Source organism: Trachinotus anak, unplaced genomic scaffold (assembly GCF_046630095.1).
Source record: "Trachinotus anak isolate AG129_WGS33_773 ecotype Australia unplaced genomic scaffold, CSIRO_AGI_Tana_v1 ptg000031l, whole genome shotgun sequence".
Lineage (NCBI taxonomy): Eukaryota > Metazoa > Chordata > Actinopteri > Carangiformes > Carangidae > Trachinotus > Trachinotus anak.
The window spans coordinates 6,423,590-6,444,028 of record NW_027273882.1 but is presented as its reverse complement, the minus strand read 5'-3'; the positions used below and the strand labels follow the sequence as shown (position 1 = coordinate 6,444,028).

The following is a 20,439-nucleotide window of genomic DNA, read 5'->3' as shown; positions in this document are numbered from 1 at the left end:
TCACTCCTGAGTCTCCTGGATAATTGTAGGTAAGGTCCAGCTTTCTCAGATGAGATGGGTTGGAGCTCAGAGCTGAGGCCAGAGAAGCACAGCCTTCCTCTGTGACCAGACAGCCTGACAAACTGGAGATAGGAAAATGAATGAACTCAGTGTTTTAGAAAGTCATGTCAACAGGACCTACCAAGAACCTAAAGCAGGTAAAGCAACTTTTAAAAGATCATCTGTCAAACAAACAGTTGTATCCTGACCTGAGAGTTTCCAGTGACAGTGTGGACTCTCCAGTCCAGCAGACAGCAGCTTCACTCCTGAATCGTTACTCAGGTCCAGATCTTTCAGACTAGAGGACTGGGAGCTGAGAACTGAGGACAGAGCTTCACAGCTTCTCTTTGAGAGGTTACAGCCACCCAATCTGAAAGAATAAGTGATGAAAAGCATGTTTTAATTCTAAACAAGTAAGTAAGTAAACTACTTACTTGTTTAGAATTAAAACTAAACAAATTTCACATTGTTCTTATTATTATTTCTACCTACAGAGCTTTATTTGAAGCTTTGACCACTGGCAGCAGCCTCAGAAGAGCCTCCTCTGAAGCAGAGTATTTCTTCAGGTCAAACACATCCAGATCTTTTTCTGATGACAGTAAGATGAAGCCCAGAGCTGACCATTGAGCAGGAGACAGTTTATCTGTGGAGAGACGTCCTGATCTCAGGGACTGTTGGATCTCCTCCACTAGAGAACGATCATTCAGTTCATTCAGACAGTGAAACAGATCGATGCTTTTCTCTGGAGACAGATTCTCACTGATCTTTTTCTTGATGTACTTGACTGTTTTCTGATTGGTCTGTGAGCTACTTCCTGTCTTTGTCAGCAGGCCTCGTAGGAGAATCTGATTTGTCTTCAGTGCAAGTGTACTTAAAGCTGAGTGATCTGACCACAAGTGGACAGCTCTAAGTACAGGTGTGAACACACCCAGGACGCATTCAGGACGCATTTGAGATCTGATCACTCAGACCACATTCAGGGGTGGTCTGGGCCACATGTGTCCACATTCTTTTAGCAGTGTGAACACAAATGTGTCCTGTCATCAAATTTTCATAATAAACCAAAAATATCTAATAGATAAAACCTTATTTCACTGTAAAGCTGTCAGCAAGGTATTGATTTGCTCAACCTTTCATTACCGCTCTCTCTCTCTCTCTCTCACTCACTCATATAAACACATACACAGAAGCACATTGATAAGGGACCCGTCTGTTGGATTGACTAAAAACAACAGGGAATACCTGTTTATTTGCATATGAAGCAGGAAATTATGTCTGATCACAAGTGGTTACTGGAGATGCATGTGGAGACTCATTTTAAAGCCAGGTGTAAACAGGTGTAGAGCTGATCACTTTTTATTGGATCTCTCAGGACACATTAATACCAGGTCTGAACAGGGCCACAGATGGTGTGATAAAACTCTGACAAAACACTTTTTAAGAGCACGTGTGGTCCTGACGACCCAGGCCCTGCGCAGACCTGGTGTTAACATCTGCCCTGAGAGATCCAATCACAAGAAGACAGCTGAGTACAGGTGTGAACGCACCTTGAAGGACCGCCTACTCTACTGACGTCCTGTGCCACAGTCTAATGAGTAAAGTCACAGTTTCATAATAAACCGAACATATTATTTCACTGCAGAGCTGTGCTATGCATTGATTTGCTCAACCTTTCATTTCCGCTCGCTCTCTCGCTCTCTTCCTCTCTCACTCACAGACACAAACATACAAAGAAGATATTTGCAGCCGGGAAGTGAGATCCGATCACAAGTGGTCACTGGAGACACATGTGGTGAATCTTAAATCCAGGTGTGAACAGATGTACTTATCAGGAAGACTATATTTATGCCTACTTCATTCACAATTCTCCCTGTCTCACTTCACATTTCATGTAATCACTCAGATGATTTCAGGTGTTTTTGGTAACCAATCAAATCTCGCCATGATTTCAACCAGCCAATCACATTGTCACAGTCTCATGTCTTCACCAGCAATTACAGAAAGCAGTCGGCAGCTGGCTGGGTTCAGAGCTGCTGTCAAAGGAAACAAAAGTGAAGTGATGTGTTTCAACATTTCTGAGAAATCATGTGATAGAGCTAGAGGCACACAATTTCCTTTTTGTAAAGACAACATTTATTTGTTGGATCATTTTTGCTGAAAAGTCATAGAAATACTTTCAAAGTATATTGTAAAACAGAATTTCCTTATGCAAAATCTAATATCTTAAATCAAAACTATCTGATATGAATAACCAGCTGCTGACCCACCTCTGTGCCCAGGCTTGTTCCACCACCCTTCATGTGAAACATACCAGACTCCATTTAAAACTTGCAGAATTTAAAGTCACTTCAAGATGCATTATCAACTTTTATGTCTGTTACCTAGCAACCAACTTTTCTCACCTCATCTGGCGAGGGTAGTTTTTGGAACCCATTAGATTTCTTTTTGAAACATACAAAACAAATGGGACAAAGACAAGGATGGATGGGTTAGACGGTTAACAGCTGTAAAAAATACAAAGATCTTCTTTTAGGGAAATTATAATAACACTAACTCACAAGAGAGAGTGAGTTGGCTGAGATAGCCTGTATCTAATAATGACAGTTTGTCATCAAACCACAGCACGTTGTTAGGGTCTGTAATGAATAAGCTCTGCCTGTTGACATTTGTGTAAAAGCAATTAAAGAGGAGCTATATGGATTAAACAAGTTTGCTGAGTGGCAGAAAAGTTTAAGTTAGGGCAGATTTACAGTTGTCCTAAAGTCAGAGTTTATTTTAGATTTTTAGAGTTTATTTTAGATTTCAGGAAGTCAGGAAGTTTGTGGAACAAACCTTCCTGTCTTCACATAGGATAGGGACATTGATTTAGGAACTATTCATCTGTTAAGTCTTTTTTTCTCACCCAGGTCCTAACCCTAATTACCATGGTTACCAAACAGTTAAGGTGAATCTGCAAGTTAGGAAGTTTCTATAATACAGCCCCCAAGTCTAGTTCAGGGTTTCCTTCATCTGGAATCCGGCCAAACTGAGTCATCCCATCATTGCTACAGTTGCAACATGTTTACCATAACTGTCTTAATTCTCTTGTGGAGAAATGAGAAGTTGGAGACTTCCCTGATGTTTGGAGTTTCTCTCTTGAGGGTCCTCTGTTCTGAGTTTATCCTACTGATATCTGTCAAGTCTTATTCAGCATTCATTCATTCGATTTGTTTTTGACATTTCTGCAGATAAATACTATAACATATAGGATTTAATATAATTGAAACTCATCTGCTCTGAACACACAGAAAGCAGAGAAGGACTACAGTGGTTGAACACCTCAGTCTGGCACCTTCAAGCTTTAAGTCAGTCAGAGGATGTTACAGTCTTTTATCCGAGGGAATCTGATCCTCATCCTAACATTTACACACTGATCTGAGCGCAGTATAAACACAGAATGATGCAGCTTTTTAACAAATGTGCTGTTTCACAAACACATGATGTTTGTCAAACTGGTTGATGATCAAAGTGATGAAATCAGACAGATGAATGTTTAGTGTCTGAGTCTGAGACAGATCTGCTTCACAGTGCAGAGTGTGTGATGGTGAACAGAGTCAACTTTGATTTCAGCAGCTGAGCTGCAGTCAGCAGAGTTTCTGTCCACAGGAGAGACTCTCACACCTACAGACCACACAGAGACACTGAGGAACCAGGACAGATCCTGAACCCAGGATACAGAGGTTGAGTGAATGTGGTTTTGAAGGTGTGAAGGTGGATCAGTGAGTCAGAGGAGACTCGGTAGAAGGACAGAGTGCCAGCAGGACAGTCCACATACACTGCTACTCTGTCAGAGACAGAGGAGGAGGAGATGGATGTTTCTCTGTTATTGTGCCAGACAGAGTAACCATCATCATCAGAGCACCTCAGACTCCAGGACTGATCATTTCCTCCAAACACACAGTCATCACTGGCTCCTTTCCTTCTGATTCCTCTGTAACTCACTGATATATCAACGTCTCCTCTCCACTCGACCTCCCAGTAACAGCGACCAGTCAGACCATTTCCACACAGCAGCTGAGGCCAGAGGTCAAATCTGTCTGGATGATCAGGATATGACTGATACTCTGTCACTCGTGTCACCTTCCTGTTGTTGTCAGACAGTTTGAGGTTTCTGTTTACTGTGTTTGTGTCCAGTTCCAGTTCACAGGCATCTGATGGAGAGAACAAGACACAACACAGCTGCAGTTTATCATCTGTTGATTTATCAACAACTTTACTGACAATTACTGAAAGTGAATCATTCAAACTTTCAAACTTTCATTTTCAACTGTGAATAATGTTTGACTACATTTAAATGAAAATCCAACAATCCAGTTATAACAACATCAACAGTTACTGAACATGAGTCAAGATGTCAGCAATGTTCTGCTTTTTTTCTGGTGTGGACCTGAGGATGACGGCTGATGGATCCACATCAATAAACACATGTAGTGAATAAAGTCTCACTAATAAAACTGGCTCATCATCTTCCACTGCAGCACAAAGAAGCTCTGAACCATCTGCTTTCTAAAACTGTCATTAGCTCCACCAAAGAGCTCACATTCAGCACAAAGTTTACACCTTTGGCATCAAATCTCAAACTGTCGTCTGCTACAAAAAAGTTTCAACAGTCTGGATGTTTTGGTCCAAAAGCTGCAAAAAGCTGAACTCAGTGTTAAAGAAGATCCAGTCTGAGGACTGTGGGTCCACCAACTGGCTTTAAGCTGGTTTTCACTGACCAGGGGCCAGATATGTGCACAAAGACAGAAATATGCAAACACATTGTTTTCTTCAGGATTATGAAGCTGTGAGTTCACATGGTTCTGTTTTATGAATCTCAATCAGTGTGACAGTGGACGCACATACAGGAGCCTCTGTTACGGTTTTGAGTTGTATGTTTTGGTTGTTGCACTTTTTGTTCTTTCTGTTCCCCCTCCCTTTTGTTTTCCCTGCAGAGCTTGTGTGTGGCAGGGGCGTGGTGCAGCACTGGCAGCCTGACCCACCTGCAGCCCATCATTCATTAAGCCAGTTTAAAACCCTCGGTTCATCACCCACTCTCTGCCAGATTATTCCATGCTCTCTCCCTGCATGCTGTTCCCCGGCTACCCAGCCTCCAGGTTCTCCGTCGCTCTGTTTCTCCAGCCATTCTCCTGCCAGCCAGCCTCCTGCCTCCTTTTGCCTGCTTTGTTGGACTGTTTTTGGTTCGTGTCATTAAAGAAGTCTTCAGTTTCCAACTCCTGTCTCTGTGCGTCTCTGCTCCGGGGTCCTAACCTAATAGGGAACCTAACAGCCTCATTTCCACTCCCACAGTGAGACAGAAATGGATGTAGACACACCCTGAATCATGTGTTTGTGTATCAATTCTCTGTCTGTGTGATATCTGCATGTCACACAGACAGAGAAGAAAACTGAAGGATTTCTGAACAAAACCTCTATCAGTCCAACATGTGAAGTACAAGCTTATGAGCAGCACCTGAAGGCAACAAAACTCCTCTATAAAATCACTGACAGTCAAAAAACCAAAATAAACAAAGTCAACTTTCTGTTGGCTCCACTGTTAATAAAACATATTGATTAGTTTTGTTGGCTCACTGTGCTCAGTTTGTTGTGTTTGTGGATTTTAAATTGATTGATTGAATTTCAACATCTTTCCAGCCTCACTGACCAAAACAGAAACTGAATCCCGAATGAAACTATCTAGTGTCTAGTATCTTCTGTAATGTGCAGCTGTGAATCATGAATCAAAGTTAAAAAACACTCACACTTCCTCAGACCAGGTCTCAGTGTCTGTGGTCCACCATGGTCCACCCTGGAGGAAGAAACAAAGTCAGGATCAGCTTCATCCACCTTCACTCATATCCACCATGAAACATGAAGCAGAGTTCCTGAGTTAGTCAGAGAGACAGAGAAACAGTGTGAGAGCTGCTGTTGTCTGTCCATCTGTCCATACCTGAGAGTATCCAGTCTCCAGTGTGGATCCTCCAGTCCAGCAGACAGCAGCTTCACTCCTGAGTCTCCTGGATGATTGTAGCTCAGGTCCAGTTCTCTAAGATGGGAGGGGTTGGAGCTCAGAGCTGAGGCCAGAGAAGCACAGCCTTCCTCTGTGACCAGACAGCCTGATAGACTGAACACACACACACACACACACAAAACATTACACAAAGTATTACAAGTACACATACAAACAGAGACTTACTGCAAAGTCTAAAAGTTTCACATTAGTCCAGTTTAAATCAGCATCAGATGCTCACAGCTGTAACAAGACTCTAACTGTCACTGACACTAATGAAGCATCATGTTGGTTCAGACACAGCACTGAAGGTGTGTATTGTACTGGTTGATTGGTATCAGCTGTTTCTAGTATTCTTCACAACCATTGGTTCATTCACAGCTCTGTGGTCAGTTACATCCAATCATATTCATTCAGGTGTACAGTGAGAGGGTTGAATCTCTGTGACTCAGTGTTGTTGAGAGTTAGACTGACTGTGGTCTGTGATTATGAGTTTTTTACTGAATTGAAAGTTTTGATGCTTTAAAAGTTACTGCAAAGACAGTAGGTGAGGGGGAGGGCATCAAGAAAACATGTTATTTAAGGATGACAATGTATGGTATGAAACTTGCACATAGGCTTCACTGTACACTAGTAGAACAACATCAAGATGTTTACACCACTCCACTGGACCCGAATTTCCAAACCAACAACACTTTCCTTTTATTTCATTAAATCAGTGATTAATTATGGAGCATGCAGCTTTTTTATACTGGTGACAATCTCCCAAAACTGCAAACCTCTTCAGTTCATTATTACTACCTTATTTACTGCAAGATCATAAAATTATAAAAAGCCTTGACAAAAAGATGAATCCTAACCTGAGAGTTTCCAGTCTGCAGTGTGGACTCTCCAGTCCAGAAAACAACACCTTCACTCCTGAATCCTTCAGGTTGTTGTTACTCAGGTCCAGCTCTCTCAGACTAGAGGACTGGGAGCTGAGGACTGAGGACAGAGCTTCACAGCTTCTCTCTGAGAGGTTACAGCCACTCAGACTGAAGAGGAATTCCAGAAAAAAATATGATGAGAAAACTGAATGATACAAAAATCAGAGGTGGGAGAACTGATGATCTTATATCGTGAGTGAGCTTACGTGTCCAGATCGCCCCAGAAGGTGCCATATTTAAAAGTTTCACAAACTTTCCAACAGGCATTTGTGAATCATTTTTTTATTGGTGAAGTGAAAAAGAATTTGTGAATCTCAGTTCTACACTTGTGGATTTGCATTTGCACACATACAGAGTTGTGTGACAAACTTTCCACCTGTCCGAATGAACCTGAATGACGAGATGAGTTGCCGGTTGTTGTGAAATTGAAGATCCATATTCTTTCATGAACAGGGTAGCATTCAGCTTCTTAGCTGCTGGGACTCAAATGATCTCATAACACAATCCAACATTAAAGTTACTTGAGGTCCCTGCTTCACCGTAACACGTATACATTTCACAGACCGCAGTGTCCTCTAGTGGCTAACAAATAGAACTGTATCTAAATCACATCTCATCACACGGGTCCAGTGACTGTACAGGACTAATGAAGCCCCAGGACCCCAGGCTCATTAAAAAAAAAAAACTGCATGCTCTTACTTTGAAAAGTGGAATTGGCGTCATTAGCAGGCGATCACATGCTTTCCAAAAGCAGCCCAACGATACAGTCCATTTTCTTCAGATTGCGGAAAGCTTTGTCTCAAGACTGTTTGGAAAATGCAAATTCACAAGCGTAGAACTGAGATCCACAAATGCTTTTTCACTTCACAAACACAAACTTAATTCACAATGTACATGTGAGGAAGATATTCACAAATGCTTCTCATTTATTTGTAAATTAATTGATTTCACATATTTTTTAGTGGAATTTGTGTACTAATTACTATACTAATACTAATTTACACATTACACATTTAAACATGGATTGTTGATCTGTTCACACAAATAATACTGAAGCAAATCTACCTCCATAAATACTGAATAACCTATAAGCTCAAAGGAGTGAAAAAATAAAAATCAACTTCCAGTCATGACTTTCACAATAAAACCAAAGCAGAAACAAGATGAAGATTATGAATTGATCGATTCTACTCAGAAAGATTGTTGTATGATCCTTTAGCCAGATCTCCCACCCCTAGATCATTGTGTCATAAATACCAAACAGCCTAACACTAACCTGAGTCCTTTAAGTCTGCACTGTGGACACTCCAGTCCAGCAGAGAGCTCATTTACTTGTGAATCCTTCAGGGTGTTGTTACTCAGGTCCAGCTCTCTCAGACGAGAGGACTGGGAGCTGAGGACTGAGGACAGAGCTTCACAGCTTCTCTCTGAGAGGTTACAGTCACTCAGTCTGAAGAGGAATTCCAGAAAAAAAAACATTCATATACTTCATATTTTAAACAGGTCAGTATCATAAATTCAAAACAGCTAAACACTAACCTCAGACATTCCAGCTCACAATGTGGACTCTCTAGTCCAGCAGACAACAGCTTCACTCCTGAATTCTGCAGGTTGTTGTTACTCAGGTCCAGCTCTCTCAGACTAGAGGACTGGGAACTGAGGACTGAGGACAGAGCCTCACAGCTTCTCTCTGAAAGGTTACAGCCACTCAGTCTGAAGAGGAATCAGTAAAACAAAAGAAACTAAATGCAAAAATGTGACTCTTGTCTTGACTAAATAAAAATATACAGTTAAGCTAGATGGATATATGATCACATACATAGCTTTGTTGGAGGCTTTGACCACTGGCAGCAGCCTCAGAAGAGCCTCCTCTGAAGCAGAATATTTCTTCAGGTCAAACACCTCCAGATCTTTTTCTGATGACAGTAAGATGAAGACCAGAGCTGACCATTGAGCAGGAGACAGTTTATCTGTGGAGAGACGTCCTGATCTCAGGGACTGTTGGATCTCCTCCACTAGAGAACGATCATTCAGTTCATTCAGACAGTGAAACAGATTGATACTTTTCTCTGGAGACAGATTCTCACTGATCTTTTTCTTGATGTACTTGACTGTTTTCTGATTGGTCTCTGAGCTACTTCCTGTCTTTGACAGCAGGCCTCGTAGGAGAAACTGATTGGTCTCCAGTGAAAGACCCAGGAGGAAGCGGAGGAACAAGTCCAGGTGTCCATTTGAACTCTGTAAGGCCTTGTCCACAGTACTCTGGTAGAAATGTGTTGCTTTAAATAAGTGTCTTAATAGCTTAGCTCTTCGGGAGGCTGTTTGTTCCTCTGACATCAGATTGACTCCAGAGTTGATGAAGGTCATGTGGACATGAAGAGCAGCCAGAAACTCCTGAACACTCAGATGGACGAAGCAGAACACCTTGTCCTGGTACAGCCCTCTCTCCTCTTTAAAGATCTGTGTGAACACTCCTGAGTACACTGAGGCTGCTCTGATATCGATGCCACACTCTGTCAGGTCTGATTCATAGAAGATCAGGTTTCCTTTCTGTAGCTGCTCAAAAGCCAGTTTTCCCAGACACTTAATCATCTTCCTGCTCTCTGGACTCCAGTGTGGATCTGTCTCAGCTCCTCCATCATACTTGACGTTCTTCACTTTGGACTGAACCACCAGGAAGTGGATGTACATCTCAGTCAGGGTCTTGGGCAGCTCTCCTCCCTCTCTGGTTTTCAACACATCCTCCAGAACTGTAGCAGTGATCCAGCAGAAGACTGGGATGTGGCACATGATGTGGAGGCTTCGTGATGTCGTGATTTGGGAGATGATCCTGCTGGCCTGCTCCTCATCTCTGAACCTCTTCCTGAAGTACTCCTCCTTCTGTGGGTCAGTGAACCCTCTGACCTCTGTCACCATGTCAACACACTCAGGAGGGATCTGATTGGCTGCTGCAGGTCGTGTGGTTATCCAGAGGCGAGCAGAGGGAAGCAGTTTCCCCCTGATGAGGTTCGTCAGCAGCACATCCACTGAGGTGGACTCTGTAACATCAGTCAGGATCTCAGTGTTGTGGAAGTCCAGAGGAAGTCGACACTCATCCAGACCGTCAAAGATGAACACAACCTGGAACTGATCAAACCTGCAGATTCCTGCTTCTTTGGTTTCAGTGAAGAAGTGATGAACAAGTTCCACCAAGCTGAACTTTTTCTCTTTCAGCACATTCAGCTCTCTGAAAGTGAAAGGAAATGTGAAGTGTATGTCCTGGTTGGCTTTGTCTTCAGCCCAGTCCAGAGTGAACTTCTGTGTTAAGACTGTTTTCCCAATGCCAGCCACTCCCTTCGTCATCACTCTTCTGATTGGTTGAGCTCTTCCAGGTGAGGCTTTAAAGATGTCTTCTTGTCTGATGGTTGTTTCTGGTCTGTCTGGTTTCCTGGAAGCTGTTTCAATCTGTCTGACCTCATGTTCATCATTGACCTCTCCAGTCCCTCCCTCTGTGATGTAGAGCTCTGTGTAGATCTGATTCAGAAGGGTTGGGTTTCCTGCTTTAGCGATCCCCTCAAACACACACTGGAACTTCTCCTTAAGGTTAGATTTGAGTTTGTGTTGACAAACTGCAGCATGACTTTCTGAATGAAAAATAAAGAAATAAGATGAATGAATTCTGAAGTTGATGTTTAAACATTTCCTCCTTAAGATGGAGTATAGGATTGTATTTCGCTCCTACTCATGAGACTTTAGTAAATGTCCCAATTTTACATCATGTTAAATCTTTATAGAAATCCTCTTACTGCTCTGCAGATAGTCAGCCAGCTCCTCCTGCTTCATTCTCCTCAGGAAGTTCACTGTGATCTTCAGAAATGACTCTCTGCTCATTCTCTGCTCTTCATCCTTATCATCGAACACATCCTCATCATTCTCCTGATTCTTGAAGTATTCTGGGTAATCTGGACGCAGAGCCCTTCGAAATTTCTTCAGCTCGTTCTTCACAAAACTGACAATGTTCTCCTCCAGCAGCTGGAACACAATAACAAACTGTATAAGCCTCACTTTCAGTATAAACTCATGGATCAAACCATCAGATCATCAGTAACCAGTTCTGGACTTGGGCTGTTGCTGTACCATCTGCCACCACATCTCTTTCTATAGCTACACAGAAAGAGTCAGAGCCATTATTCAAACCTGCTGACCTTAGTAAACTAGCTTCACTGTCTTGCTGTTTAACTGGTTTAAAAGATGAAAAATTTGAATTTTAATCCTGACAACACAGAGGTCCTAATCATCACAGTCACCCCAAACTGATTCAACCAAAATACCTCAAAACATGAATTTAGTCACTGAAAATTCTGGTGTATTCATCGTGACTGTGATTAATTAGTTCAGGTGATATCATCCATCTTTAATCAATGAATTATTGCATCGTCACTACACCCTGTAGAGACAGAGACCATGGAGGTCTGAAAGAGGAAAAAATAAACCTCAGAGTCTTTGATATTTTGTAACGGCTGAAATGCTCTGGAAAACATGAGGATAACAAACCTTTCTTTTGGATTCATTGTAGATGAACGAGAGAGACCAGAAATGTTTAGTAAAACTTGACAACATATAGACCAGTTGATTACTGCTCTGTAGTGAACTAATGAGTTTAAGTTCACTACAACTGCACCCCCAGTCCTCTCCCACTCTCTGCCTCCTCCAACCTGTTTAATTCAAATTCAATCCCGGTCTGTCACAGACTAAAGCCCTGCTGGTCTAAAGAGAGCAGCATGAGACTGTCAGTAGTTTAGTATTTCCTGGTGGCTGTTGTAGTCAGCAGTTCTGTCAGTGGATGAACATTTACACACCATAAATATGGAGTCCAAGTCTGTGTGATGCTGCTTGGTGGACTGACCCTTGGGAACCTCTGACTTCTCCTGCAGAACTCTGTGGAGAAAAGATGAAAGTTTATAACATGAAATGATACAAAACACAATGCTTGTTACAGGTGTTGTTTTCTATGAACACTAGTCAAAACATAACACAGGATGAAGTGTTAGACCAAGATTTGACATCTTTTGCTTGAAGAACAGCAGAATTATCAGCTTTTACCTTTTTTCTTTGATAAGATGTCCCATAGACCAGTCACTTTTTATGGACACACAGCTTAGTGCAGGAGACTGCTGTCCACCCTTAAAGACAATGGGATGTCCCATAGACCGATCACTCTTCATGGACACACAGGTTGGTATAGGACAGTCTGGTCTTTGCTGCTGGTTGCTAGTAGAATCACATAGTGGACAAAGTAAAATAATTCATCGGCAGGATAATGAGTGGATGATCATCAGTTCAAATTACTCAAGTAAAGGCAAGTTTTCATTTGTGTGGTCCAGTGTGACTCATAATATCTCTACAAGCTGGTTGAGCTCCTTAAGAAAACAAGGACAATCAAAAACAAACAAAACAGCAACAGAAAAAAACTCAGGAGCAAAAAAAACAAAAATGGCTTTGAGTGTGAATAATGATGGAGCAGTGATCTGAGTGCTGAGCTCTGACATGGAGAAGAGTCATGGACAGTTAGAGATCCTCATCTCACCTCTGAGCTTTGGTCTGGCTCTCATGTTCCCCACACAGAGTGGTTTTAGAGGGAGGGGCTCCCTCCTCTCTGTCCTCACACTGGTTCATAGCAGAGCCCCCACCTTCACACAGACACAACAGCATGCTTCATTATAACAGGATTTATATCAGATTTATATAGCTCTGGTCAGTGTCAGTAATATATCACAAATAAAGATAACCCTTTTTAACTTCTAACAACAGCCTGTTTGTTAAAGCAGACTCTAAGCTCTAAGAATTTAAAACAGAGAAGCAACATTCAAAAATGTTGCATCAAAATGATCATTTTGATGCAAAATTATAATATTATACTTTAAATTAGCAGTGAACGTGTTATAATCCATACATTTGGTAAGGTAGGTAGTAGAATACATTTATCATAAAATCTTTGTTCCATTACGTACCTGGTCACTTTGTCTGATGGAATAAGATGCTGGTTTATTTTGTACAGATTTTTATTTCACTTTGAAAAGTTGTGAAATTCTTACAAATGTTGGAATCACCTCAAATATTAGGGTTTGGGAACAAACAATAACTACATTTTAATCTGAGAATGAGTCACACCCTTATAATTTATGACTCAGAGTCTAAAAAAAAAAAAAAACAAACAAAAGAAAAACATCAGAGGTACTATAAATAGTCGTTCTACTATTTGTCCACTAGATGCTACATATCTAAATATCTAATATCTATGTGAGCTCAGCAGTGGAAGCTGAGCTGCAGCGATGTGGATATAAGAATCTGTGATTAAACTCAGTGCAACAAAAACAAGGTAATTTTTAGTCTCTGCATTTGTTGTAACTCAAGCAAAATGAATTTATTGCAGACAAAATCTGGGGCTGGTCCCTCTAAATGTTTTTTCATAATGCAGTGTAGCACCCCAATAATATTCCCACATCTGGTTTTAATCTGTAAATTTACTACAGTGCTCCATTCTGTTTTGTTTTGAGTCACATCCTCATAACGTCAGAGTCCAAGTTTGAAAAACATCAATGAGTCATCAGGAACCAGTCTAACCTGTATTCGTGACCCAGTCAGTTTCAGAGAAACCACAGATCTAGTGGTGCACGTCGACTATCTGTCCACTAGATGGTGATAACTGACCAGCAGCATTATAGATGAAACAAACTGTGTTTTTACACTGTACTACTGTGTTTTAGTGAAAAGTTCTGTGGTTGAGCCTGTAACAAAATACACTTCACTGCATCCTCAGTGTCTCCTCATCACAGAGACTTGTTGACTCTGACTTTCTGTCAGTGAGTTGATTGTGTCACATACTCTGCCCTGTAACAGGAAGCACAATCATATCTAATGCAGATATTTTACATATTGTGACATTGGAAGTTTTTTGGCCATGTACCCATGGAACACATCATTAGTACAGACGCAGAATCATTAAAAACACACATAAATTTAAAAGACAGTTATCTATACAATGAGTGTATGAGTCCAAAACATCAACAAATACCAAAAAATAAGTGATGAACTGGAAGAAAACCTGCTTATTTATTCACTGCCTAAAGTTATTCCAAGTATCTATAATTCCTGCCAACTGTTTCCAAAAGCACAGTTTAATAATGATGGGCTAAATCAACACAGCAAGGTTTTGATTACAGGATACATCTGTTTCTGACTCCCATTAGTATGTTGGCAAAAATTATTTAATTTAAACTAATTTATTTAAATTGATTTGTTTGACTGGTTAAAGTGTTTCCAAAATCTGCTTGTTATATTAATCTCTGATTGAGCACCTCCAAATCTGTCATGAATCCTAAATTATTATTTATGATGATCCTAAACTCTTGCTGCCAAAAATCATCCCAACATACACAGACAATGCAGCTTTAAACCTTCAACGGACTTACTCTCGTAGGAAATACAAAAATAGTACAAGAGCTGAAGAGAGAAATCCAAACATGGTTCACATCTTCAGCTTGTTTGGGGCTCCTGACTGCTGAGGAGCCCTAAGCAGCCACTTAGTGAACAGTTCACTAATAACCAACAAATGCTTTTATAGATCAGTCAACTTATTTTGCTGTTAAAGTGCTGATTTAAATACAGTGCTTCATTCATGGTTCTGTTTATATAATTAACAACTCTGCCTGATCACTAAACCCAGAGTTAACAGAGCCAGTTGATAACCAGCTGCAGGATACCAGTTATCCAGGATCACCAGTGTTCAGCTCAGTGAAGCAGGAAACACCAAAGGAGCAAAACTAAGTTGAACTCACTTTGTTGTTTTAAACACCATCAACAGCAACAGTTCATTAAATTCACTGCAGCCAGCTTGATCCAAGCTGTCAGACCAGTTATGACACATTTTTCAGTTATGATGGGAGCTCAGTTTGCAATTCAACTATAGCTGATTCTCAGAAACACTGCACAGCAGCTTAAGAAAATCAACCAAACTTTCATCATTTAACCTTATTTCAGTCAAAATTTTCTGTTTCAGTCAAGTTAAAATGTCAAATGATCACATTTGGAGCCATTTCAGAGCCTAAAATCAAGTTTAAAGTCTGTTGATTTAAAACCTTGAGTTAACTCAATGAGTCTCATCATAGATTAGAACAATGAACAAAGTGAACAAACTGTTCAGTATCATTCAGAAAACTCACACTTTTAGAGGTCTGGAAGTCTCGTCTCTATAAAACTGACAGAACTCCATGTTTTTACAGTGCAGCTGCAGTAATAGATGCACATCACACTAGAATCATTGACATCAACTGTGATAGAAATTCTTCAGAATATTTACACTTGCAGGCATTAGATAGATACTTTAAACCAGCCAATCAGCACCAAGAAACATTTCTACTGTCCAGTCAAACAGTGATACAACACAATGTGACCACAGTGATCCTGTTCAGACATTTACAGATTCTCACCTGCTGAACTGACTTCAGGTCGACTTACAGACACTTTCCACCTTCATGTGTCGAGGAAACATTTGGAGAGAAGAAGCTGTTCATTCTCCCTCGTCAGTCCTGGAGTCTGTGTGTGTTTGATCTGAGGACGAGTCACAACTTATAACTTCAGAGTCCAAGTACGAAAAAATAGACAGAGTGACGTCAAAACCAGTCTAACCTGTGTCAGAAACTCAGTCTGTGGGAATCCAGGTGATGTAGTTCCACTATCTGTCCACTAGATGGTGCAAACTAAACATCTAAACATCTGTCTGACATCTGAATCTGCTCAGGAGAGAAAGATGAACACGAGGTGCTGCAATGTGGATATATAAATCTCATTGATAAAACTCAAATACAAAAAGAAAAAAAAAACATCAGAGTGATGTCAAAACCAGTTTAACTCATCAGGCAGAGAAACAGACAGACAAAAGCTGGAACCCCCAACACAAGGCATCAAACACAATCTGAAGTGTGACTGGAGTGTAGCTGGACAGGTATGGGCCTAATGTGGTAATGAAGGACAGGTGTGCAAAGGAGCAGGGTCGTGGGAGACTGGCAAGGACCGAAAGCTCTGAGGACACCAGGGGGAGACAGGACAGTGTCACGAGAGCCGTCCATGGTCTTATAATTAAATGCCTTGCTCAAGATAATGGTGGAGAGATGGGGAAGGATGGGGTCTGGAGACCAATAAAAAAACTGAAGGAACAGAGTTTGTGAATCTGAAGAAGAGAGACAGAGCTGTCTCATGTATGTATTAAAACTGAAGTTATTTCTGCCGTCTCTCCACACAAAGAAAGAAACTTCATCCCTGAAAACCCACAGACCGCCACAGCCGTCCACTGTCTTCTGAGACAAGATGAATTTATCAACTCAACAGCTTTAAAATCAAAAGGCAGCTCACAGTTGCCATGCATGCAGTCATGCTGTGCTGCAGCTTTCCCACCAGGTGGCGGTGTAAAAGAACTGCAGAACACCCAGGATGAAAACCAGCTGACAGTGACTGTACATAAATATCTCTATCATCATTTATGGTCATTTTCTTTCATAAATTCCTTTGGCTTCATTAAATTCAATAATTCATTAACTTCTGTTGCCTGTGGGTGGAAACTATTTCTTATCATTTACCTCTGAGTAAATTCACTCAGTCATTAAATGGCCTGGTGAACCTCAAGACTGCAGCCAAACATGTACTTTATTTTCATAAATCACAACAATAAAACTATTACCATCATTCATCTTGATCATTTATTATGAAGCCTTTGCTTCCATTGAATTAATGATTTATTTCTCCAGATGTGGAGGGAAATCCTCAGTCAGTCTTCTGTTGCAGCTGCTGAGGGTTCAGTGAGTGGTTCAGTAAAATCAATCTAGCAGCATTAGAGAATAGAATGTTGGTCTGTAACATGACTGGCTAGCTAATATTATAGTTAGTTTGCAGAGTTGTCTGTTTTGTTGTGTCAGTATTATACAACTTCAGTTTAGAGATTTTTGCAAAGTCAAGTGTTTCTCAAGAGCTTTTGAAATGTGATCAGTTTTACTGTTGCATTTATCATTGCTGACGATGCTGCACCAGCAGCAGCAGACCAGTGATGTCACCAACCAGTCCTCCAACCTGAACAACCAATCAGATCGTTTTTTTCAACCCTCTGGTATGACCTATGGGAGTGTCTCCTGAAATAGTGCCCCTGTGGTGGCAGGGGTACTAGACCTTGGTTGTCACGGTTACAATAATAAACACACAGACTGTACCAAGATTGGCGTACCTGGTTAGTTTTAGGAAAAGATGGTGATTTGGGTTAAAATAAGTACATCCTCAACGTTAGACGATCTTTGTTGTCATGGTTACAATAGTAACAATGAATAGTCATGGATACAACATAAACTGCTACTTTCACATGGGAATCGTACACTGCTCTCCTGGGTCATATTCCTGTGTTGTGTTGACCCATCCATCCACCCCAAAATTAGTTTGTAAATATCAAGTAACCTACATCTATTTGCTTTCATGGTTTATTGATTATTGGCTTTATCTGACCAAACTGCGCTCAGTATTTTTCACTCAGTCAAACTTCAGGCTTCTGTAACTTTTACTGCTGTTTTATTTCGTTGTGACGCAGCAGGCTCTGCTGTCCACAACATGGCAGCCAGTTGTTCCAGAAGATGCTTTGCAGCTTGTTGTCTGATGACTAATTCATCTGACTTTATGAATCTGGAGAAAATTTTGAGCTGGCAGAACAATATGCGGTTACATTTGAAGTTTGCATTTCAAATTTCAACACAAACAGATGTTTTCTTTTCTTTTTTTTTTTTTTTGAAGTTTTATAGCATTGGGCTACTTTTGAAGCCTCAGCTTTGTAACATGTGGACAGCACATGAAGAGTGAAGTCAAACTGAAAAGTTATCAGCTATTGAAATTAGATAATCCACCTGCTGAAGTGCCCCTGTCCCTTGACCTCTGAGTTGAGGTAAGGGGACAATTATTACCACAACAACAATGACCATGAGGGTCACAGGTTCAGCCCCTCAGCCACTGCTGTGCCCTTGAGCAAGACAGTGAATTGCCCATACATGGACAGGGGGATGTAGGGGCTGAATGATGATAAACTGCCCCGATCAGGATTTAAGCTGCTGTAAGATGAAACCATAAATACCAAACTGTTCTTACCTCTTAATGGTACAATATCCAATATATCCATCTCAACTCAAATGAAATTCAGATCCTGAATCAGTTATTTGGTTTGCAAATGTTTTAATAGCGCTGCCACTAATGGCTCATTTCATTGTCAATTAATCTTAATATTTTCTTGATTGTTCTGTGAATTGTTTGGTTTATAAAATGACAGAAAATAGAAAAAAATGTCATAATTTCCTAAAGCAAGACCACATCTCCAAATATCAAATTCTTCAGACCAATGGTTCAAAACTGAAAAAAGTTCAATTTATAATCACATATGACGACAATAAAAGCAGCAAATCATCACATTTAAGGAGCAGGGATGAGGGAACGATGTACCATTTTTGCCAGAAAAACATCATGCACATGATAAATCAATTATCAAAATAGATCCAGAGTGGGGCGACCTGATAGCCAAGTGGTTAGGATGCATACCACATGGGCGTAAAAGCCCTGAACAGCAAGTTCCCAGTTGGAGTCCTGGCTGGACCCTTTACTGCATGTCACTCCCCCACGTTTCCTGTCTGTCTTCATTGCTGCTGTCAAGTAAAAGAGATAAAAGACCCAAAAAATAAAATATTTTTTTTTGTGTTTTGTGTTAATCATCAGTATTAGACAGGAGATGCCTGCCTTTAAACTGTGATTTTAGTGTAATGTCTATGTCAATGTCAGTGTTTTCTCTTGAACAGAAAAGAATCTATTCTTATAGAGATCTTTTATCTCTGTACGACCCTGCTGGCATTCTGGGACCCTCAGGCAGCGGTCTTCTATCTGTTCCAGACTGTCAGCTGAGGACGAAGGGGGACAGTTTTTGAAACAACGGCCCTGAGACTCTGGAACAGCCTGCCTGAGGAAATCCAGCAGACAGAGTCTTTTAAATCTGAGCACCTTAAAACATACTTTCATCACACTTTGTTTTGATTTCATCTGATTCTGGGTTTTCATTCTGTTTCTAGGTTTTATCATTTTAAATTTTTAATGTGGCACATTTATAGGGTTGGGTACCAAACTCAGTGCTTTTAACTGAACTCACCCAATTATGCCGGCACAACATTGTACTGATTCATGTTAAATCAAAACGGTGCCATATTTGGGTTCCTGAGAGCACATCTGGATGAGAGTATCAGCGTATAAAGACACAGAGTGGGACTAACATCAAAATGTTATAAATAATTAAGTTGTTGGGTGCCAGTACTGAATTCCAGGTAAGGTACTGTATTGTTTCATATTTGAGGTACCCAACCCCATTCATTTAGTCTCTGTGTGTTTATGCTTGCAATGTGAAGCACTTTGTAACTTTGTTTTATTAGTGCTATATAACCAAGGATATCATTATTATTATTATTATTATTATTATTGGAATTGTATCTATGCTTGGAAGGTCTGGGTTTTCTTACTTCTTTTCTTACTTCTGGAACCAAACTGGGGGTGTCCAGTTTTTCTTTCGCCTTCTACATTACTCATATTCCTAAATGTTTTTGAGAGAAAAACACAAGTCCAAACTCAGCCAAGCCTAAAGCAGTGATTTATGTCAGCTAGTAATTTCACCAATATTGGAGAAATGCAGCGGTTTTTAAGGGTTTTCAATTTGATTCACTTGAAACTGTTTTGCATGTAAAGTTCGACAATGCATCATAAAGAAACATTCACTTTTGCCGAGTACTTCAAAAACAGTCTCATATGCCGGAGCCTCATTATTCATTTTACTTGTATAGATTGTTGCATGTGTTTGGAGGTTGAAAATCACCACAAGATACAGCATTCAGTTGTTGTTTTTAATGTGTTTAAGTAGTTAAAAATCTTTAACAAAATAAATATCCTGCAATAAAAAATCTACGCACATATATGATGCTGTACATTCTGAAAAGGCTGGTGTTCAGAACGTCCTACAAAAGCTAATTCACAGGTGGAGTTTTGTTTGTCACTTTGTGGCTGAAGATGTGATGAAAACTAAATGAAAACAACAGTTCTGCTCCACACAAACCCCTGGACTTCATCATCATATATATAATTAATATGATGAAATATTACACATCTTAAATGGTGTTTTTATTTCAGCCAAGATGGAGCACTTTGGGCGAGGAAAAAAGTGAATGTGCTGTTTATCATGTGACATCAATCACAGTTCATCGCAGTGGGTGGAGAGTGGGTGGAGGCGCAAACCTCTCTGAAACTTTCACTCTCTCCGCTCTCTTCAGTTTTAAACCACTCCACTAATCTGGAAGTTTGGATACAGCCTCTGTTGAAGTTCATCGTTTTCCCTTGTTGAGTGAGTGCAGTGTA

The 20,439-nt window shown here is 40.5% G+C and overlaps 1 protein-coding gene across 3 annotated transcripts; it reads right to left on the bottom strand.

Moving 5' to 3' along the window:
• Positions 1-555: 555 nt before the first annotated feature.
• On the bottom strand, positions 556-15,957 carry LOC139612162 (NLR family CARD domain-containing protein 3-like). 3 transcript variants are annotated; one of them, XM_071467439.1, is made up of 13 exons: positions 15,661-15,957; positions 15,462-15,582; positions 12,560-12,662; positions 12,076-12,243; positions 11,832-11,910; positions 10,779-11,004; positions 8,813-10,616; positions 8,533-8,706; positions 8,270-8,443; positions 6,928-7,101; positions 6,008-6,181; positions 5,820-5,866; positions 556-4,229 (listed from the first exon to the last, which is right to left on the bottom strand). In XM_071467439.1, the coding sequence occupies exons 3-13, from the start codon at positions 12,646-12,648 to the stop codon at positions 3,700-3,702; spliced, it is 3,639 nt and encodes a 1,212-aa protein (XP_071323540.1). In that variant the 5' UTR covers positions 12,649-12,662; positions 15,462-15,582; positions 15,661-15,957; the 3' UTR covers positions 556-3,699. The 3 variants fall into 3 exon arrangements, with proteins under 3 accessions (XP_071323540.1, XP_071323541.1, XP_071323542.1); XM_071467440.1 differs by lacking the exons at positions 8,270-8,443; positions 15,661-15,957 and having other exon boundaries at positions 15,462-15,636; XM_071467441.1 differs by lacking the exons at positions 6,928-7,101; positions 8,270-8,443; positions 15,661-15,957 and having other exon boundaries at positions 15,462-15,636.
• Between the last annotated feature and the right edge of the window lie 4,482 nt (positions 15,958-20,439).